The 6,822-nt window shown below is 38.2% G+C and overlaps 1 protein-coding gene across 1 annotated transcript; it reads right to left on the minus strand.

The window, feature by feature from the left end:
* Positions 1-3,698: 3,698 nt before the first annotated feature.
* Positions 3,699-6,383, minus strand: LOC109121994 (uncharacterized). Its single transcript, XM_019217966.1, has 3 exons — positions 5,031-6,383; positions 4,788-4,964; positions 3,699-4,010 (listed from the first exon to the last, which is right to left on the minus strand). Exons 1-3 carry the CDS (start codon positions 6,381-6,383, stop codon positions 3,699-3,701), a joined length of 1,842 nt encoding a protein of 613 aa, XP_019073511.1.
* Between the last annotated feature and the right edge of the window lie 439 nt (positions 6,384-6,822).

A 6,822-nucleotide genomic window follows, 5' to 3' on the forward strand; every position in this document is an offset into this window, starting at 1 on the left:
ATCCAAAATTCCTGCAATATCATAGCAACGAAATTCTCTGTCGTTTGGATGCACTGTTTTCAAAGTCACCAACCTAAAATAGTTTCCTTTTGCTTATGCTTCATATATATTGTCTTTAATATGTTAGATATTATAGTAGCTGATAGTGCTACAAACATTAAACTTGTCATTAATATCAATCATTCGTTAAAAAATATATACTAATTTTTTTCACAATCTATCCACTACACATTGAGACTCTCAAGGTGTAAGAAAAGTTAATAAAAAAAATGGCATAAGCATGGTGAATGCAACACTTTCTATTAATCAAACTTATGTGAAATGATAGTACCATATGGAATACCATCCCAAAAAAAACAAGCAAAAGAAGGTTTAACTCTTCATCTAAAATTTGAGCATTTCCCTACATTACATAAACAAATATATCTTTTAGATTTATAAAAATAATAATAATGTATTAATAAAACATAAATAAATTAAACTTGCCACAGCATCATCAGCTACAAGATTTCCCATGAAAACAAAATAAGAAATATTCACCAAATAAAAATATAGAAAATTAAAAAAAGTAAAAATTAAATAAATATGTATTACTAAAATATCGAAGAATTGATATCAATTCTTGGTTAAGTCTACGTCCGATTACTAGTTGGTGTTGTCGTATCCAATCTTGTAGGCTGATGTGGAGTTAAAAAAATATTATACGATGTCCAAATTTTAAAAAACTATGATTGCTAGCTAATGCATACTGCTTATCCAAAGTTCCTGCAATATCATAGGAACGAAATTCTCTCTTATTTGGATGCACCGTTTTCAAAGTCACCAACCTAAAATAGTTTCCTTTTGCTTCTACATCATATATATTGTCTTAAATATGTTTGACATTATAGTAGCCGATTGTGCTACAAACGTTAAACCTTTTATTAATATCAATAATTCGTAAAAAAATGTATACTAATTTTTTTCACAATCTATTCATTGCACATTGAGATTCTTAATGTGTTAGAAAAGTTAATAAAATAAATGGCATAAGTATATTGTATCTAACACTTGCTCTTAATCAAATTTTTGTGAAATGCTAGTAGCATACCGAATAGCATCCCAAGAAAACCTAGCCAAAGAAGGTTGAACTCTTTGTCTAAAACTTGAGCATTTCCCTACACTACATTAACATATACATCTTTTAGATTTATAAAAAATAAATCTTGTATAAATAAAACAAAAATAAATTCAAGTTGCCACAACATCATGAGTTACAAGATTCCCCATGAACAAAAAAAATGACTAAGGGTAATTTCAATAATGAGAACTTGGCCATGCCAAAACCCTTTCCAATTCTTGGCTATAACTTGGTCTATTATTATTTTTCACACATTGGGTCCAAGAAGAGCTAATACATGGATATCCTGTAGAAATATGTGCCGAAGTCCTTTTAAAGGCCAACACGTTTGATGATATGCTATATCGAAGCAAAGATACGTGGGCGAGCCAACAAAAAGTGGTACGACAAGAAGGGGTCATAAATGAGGAATGCTTATGTATGGTCGTGAAAACCTCACTCTACAACAAATAAAACCAACAATTAATAATTAATATAAATTAAAACAATAAATAAAAATTAATATTTGAATAATCTTACTTATGAAATGCTCGTGTATCGCTTAAAACATCAATAAGCAATCTGAAATCATTAGTTTCATTTATTTCGAGCCCATAGCAGTCCTTCAAAGTGTCGTGCAACACACGTGCAATATTATTATAGATAAACTTAAGGTCAAGTCCCATATTGTCATCACATAATGTAAAGTGTGATTAAAGGGTCAAAGCTTAACCCTAATTGATATTGATCCCCATAAATATATAGTACATCAAGCAAACCTAATTAAGGGAAAACCGTGAGTTTAGGAAACAATCCTAAACAAAGCCGTGAGTTTAGGAAACAATCCTAAACAATAGCAACTACTTGCCTAGAATATATCATAATATCTCAACACCCTCCCTCAAGTTGGAGCATGAGGTTCAAAAATGCCCAACTTGGCAAGAAGATAATCAAATTGTTTCTTTCCAAGAGCCTTTGTAAAAATATCCGCCAATTGTGTAATAGTAGGAACATATGACGGAGCAATCAAACCATCTGTTGTCGCATCCCGAACAAAGTGACAATCAACCTCAATGTGTTTGGTGCGTTCATGAAATACTGGATTTTTGGCCATATGAAGGGCTGATTGACTATCACAAAAGAGCTTGATTGCCTTTGGGTGGTGCACACCCAAGCTCAGAAGCAACCCCTTCAACCATTTGAGCTCACAAGTAACTGCTGCCATAGCTCGGTATTCCGCTTCTGCAGACGAGCGGGAAACTGTGTGTTGCTTCTTTGTCTTATAAGAAATAGGAGATTGCCCAAGAAACACAAGCCATCCGGACAAAGAGTGTCTAGTGACTGGACATGCTGCCCAATCAGAATCACACCAACCCTGCAGGGACAGATCACTATCTGCATGTAACAAAATACCCTGACCCGGAGTACCTTTCAAATAACGAACGACTCTCAAAGCCGCCTCCCAATGCTCAATTCTAGGCTCCTGCATAAATTGAGATAATATATGAACCGAGTAGGCCAAATCTGGACGGGTCACTGCCAGATAAATGAGTCGACCTACTAATCTGCGATAGGACTCAGGGTTCGACAAGAGCTCCCCATTTGCAAGTCCTAATCTGTGATTTTGCTCGATCGAGAAGCCACACGGCTTGGCTCCCAGTAATCCGGCCTCCGATACAATGTCAAGTGTGTACTTGCATTGACACAAGAACAAACCAGCCGAACTCCTGGCCACCTCGATTCTGAGGAAATACTTCAAAACACCAAGATCTTTCATCTTAAAACAATCACTGAGATAGGCTTTAAAGGTCTTAAGTGCAGCGGAATCATTCCCAGAGATAATAAGATTGTCGACATACACTAGCACATTTATTTGAACATTGCCCTTAGTGTAATTAAAAAGAGAATAATCGGAGTAGGACTGTAAGAAACCATATCCTTTAAGAGCCGTGACCAACTTGGCAAACCAACATCTCGGAGCCTATTTCAACCCATAAAGTGATTTCCGTAACCTGCAAACCAAGTTCGGATCGGAACGCTCAAATCCTGGGGGTAGCTTCATATACACTTCCTCCTCAAGATCTCCATGCAAAAAGGCATTGTGAACATCCATATGATGAAGTTCCTAATTTTTCGAAGCCGCAATAGCCAAGCAAGCACGCACCGTAGTCATTTTGTCAACTAGAGAAAATGTCTCATGATAATCAATACCGGCTTCTTGATGATTCCCCAAAGCTACTAATCTGGATTTGAGCCTTTCAATATCACCGTTTGAGAAGTACTTGGTTCTATAAACCCACTGACTTCCCAAAGCACGCTTACCCTTTGGAAGAGGTTCAAGAGTCCACGTACCATTTTCCTCCAAAGCCAGAATCTCCTCATGCATTGACTTTTACCAACCGACATCTTTAATAGCCTCTTTAAATGACTTAGGATCATTGCTCGAAATAATAGCTGCAAGAAACTTTCGATAATGTACAGAAAAATTGTCACAATTTATATAATGTGCTATGGGATAAGGAGTACCTGAGGGATGCTGTGGAGACGGAGTGGCGGGAGATGGACTTTCAGCAACCACCGTATGAGTAACAATATCTCGTCATAGAACCGAAGGAAATTTATCCCTCATTCCCTTTCCCATAGGAGCAGACTGCCCATTGCTTGTATTGTCAAGCCCAAGTGAATCAAGCCCAACAGTGGGAACAACTTCCGGCTCAGGTGAAAGATCTTGGTGGGCTTGGGGTTCAGGTTGGATGAGGTTGGGATTTTGTGTTTGGGCTTGTGGGTTAGGCAAATCAACATCATCATCGACAAAATTAGCAAAATCACTATCAATTTCAACATTTACCGTAGGCACAATGTTGTCCAGAATAATATTCACAACACCCGGGTTACCAAACGGAAAAACATCCTAAAAAAACTTGACATCACGAGAAACAAATAATTCCTTGGTGTCCAAATCAAACAACTTCCACCCCTTCTTTCCAAACGGGTAACCCAAAAACACACATTTTCTACTTCTACTTGCAAATTTGTCACCTTTGGATTTTTTATCATGAGCAAAACTAAGACAACCAAAGGTGTGAATTGCCGCATATGAAGGAGGGGTGCCAAATAGGATTTCAAATGGTGTTTTATTGTGTAACAAAGGAGAGGGAGTGCGGTTTATTAAATGAGCAGCGGCAAGAACACTTTCGCCCCAAAAATAAATAGGCAAATTTGCTTGAAAGCGTAATGCCCTCTCCACATTTAAAATATGCTTGTGTTTTCTCTCAACCCTCCCATTTTGTTGCGGAGTTCCCACACAAGAAGTTTGGAATAAAATGCCAGTTGTAGAAAAATAGTCAAGTAGCCATTTAAATTCCGTACCATTATCACTTTGAACAACTTTCACTGTTTGAGAAAATTGTCGATCTACCATTGCAATAAAAGACATAAACATCCGAAAAACTTCTGTTTTATCGACCAACAAATAAATCCACACAGCTCTTGAGAAATCATCAACAATAGTTAAAAAATAACGAGCTCCACAAGAAGAGACATGTTTATAAGAGCCCCACAAATCACAATGTATTTTCTCAAAAATTCTAGTTGCCTTATTGTCACTTAAAGAAAATTTGTCTCTAGGATGCTTAGCACGAAAACATATTTCACAAGCTTTGTTTAAACTACCCTTAAGATTGCTAACTGGAGGAAGTAACTTCACTACTTTCTCTGAAGGATGTCCCATCCTTTTGTGCCACAACTCCAAAGTGGAGGCTGCATTGTGGACAGAAACATGTTCTACCGAATCACCTTCAGCTCCACCGAAGTAGTAAAGTCCATCTCGCCTAACTCCCGTTCCAATCAGCTCCCTGGTGTGGTCCTGTATAGCACACATATAAGAGTTAAATTGGACAATACAATGTAAGTCATCAGTCAATTGTGAAACCGAAAGTAAATTGCAATTGAGTTTCGGCACATAAAGAACGTTTTTAAGAGTGATGTTATTCGACAAACGAACGGAACCGGATTGGGTCGCAACAATAGATTCACCATTAGGAAGGCCAACCGGACACTCAAACAACGCTATAGTATCAAATAACCAAAATAAATCACCAGTCACGTGATGAGTTGCCCCGGTGTCAATGATCCATAACTTCGTGTCAAACTTACCATTCAACCTGTCATCCGGAACTTGAGCATTACCAATTAAGCCCGTAAGAGCTTTCCATTGTTCGAGTGTGAAGAGTTGATCGGTAGAACTTTTAGTAGAGGATGCTCCAATTGTGCTACTTGCTGTGTTAGAACGAGCTGAACCACGCCCACGACCAGCCTGCTGACGACTACGTCCAGCACCCCCATCAGCCTTGTTTTGATCCAACCACCCCTCAGGATAACCCACTATTTCATAACAATTATTTTTGTCATGGCCATGTTTGTGACAGTGAGGACAAGCAACGAGGGACCAGCAAGTTGAAGTCTCATGCCCCGTCTTCTTGCAGTGGCTACACACAGGCCTCTCCGTTTTTCCTCGTCCTCTTCCAGCACCTGTACGGACAACAAAGCCAAGGACCTCTGCTGGCTTGTCTTCTGTGACTGCCTTGGCGAGCCGCACACGCTCATCTTGTATCACCAGTTGGTACGCTCGATCAAGCGAAGGCAAGGGATCTTGAGAAAGGATATTGGTTCGTAATTGAGCGTACAGATCAGTGTTGAGTCCCATCAAGAAGTCATGTAATTTTCCTTGTTCACGTCTTGCTTGGTGCAATGATGCGGCAGTACAAGACGAACAACAAGTGCAAGAAATTAGCGGTTCATTCTTAAATAATTCCTCCCATAATACATTCAATTTGCCATAGTAAGTTGTAACAGACATAGATTTCGGTTGCTCACACTTAGCAATTGAAGTCTTTAACTGTTGAATTCTTGGGCCATTAACCATAGCATATCGTTGCTTAAGATGCTCCCATAAGCGTTTTGCATCACGAAATTTAGATAGGGTACTCTTTACCTCGGGATCGATTGTGTTTGTAATCCAAGAACCCAACATTGCATTCACGGTGTTCCAATCAGATTGGGTATATGGAGGTTGTGGTCCGGTGATAGTGCCTTCCAAAAATTCAAACTTGCGGCGTGCCTCCAATGCCAACTGAATATCGGAAGCCCAATCATTGTAATTGTCGCCGTGTAAGCGAGTGGGAGTGATGAAGTCGCCTGGTCGGTCTCCTGTGCCGAGAAAAAAAGGTGAATTCATCTCCCTTTTAGGTGGCGGCAATGGTGGTTGTTCATCGTCGTCGGCCATTGTTTTATTGTGTGTGCATGTCAGCGCTCTGATTCCATGTAAAGTGTGATTAAAGGGTCAAAGCTTAACCCTAATTGATATTCATCCCCATAAATATATAGTACATCAAGCAAACCTAATTAAGAGAAAACCGTGAGTTTAGGAAACAATCCTAAACAATAGCAACTACTTTCCTAGAATATATCATAATATCTCAACACATAATCTTGTAATTTCCCTCTACCGTTAACCACTGCTACATTATTCATACCAAATCTATCTTCCAACTTCTTTGATGATATCAAGTATTGAATTTCTTCAAGCATGTTACCGAATAGGAAATAATAACCAAATAAAAATATAGAAAATAAAAAAAATTTTAAAGTAAATAAAATATGTATTACAAAAATACCGAAGAATTGATATCAATTCTTGGTTAAGTCTATGTCCGATTACAAGT

Source organism: Vitis vinifera, chromosome 15 (genome assembly GCF_030704535.1).
Source record: "Vitis vinifera cultivar Pinot Noir 40024 chromosome 15, ASM3070453v1".
In the NCBI taxonomy this organism is placed as follows: domain Eukaryota; kingdom Viridiplantae; phylum Streptophyta; class Magnoliopsida; order Vitales; family Vitaceae; genus Vitis; species Vitis vinifera.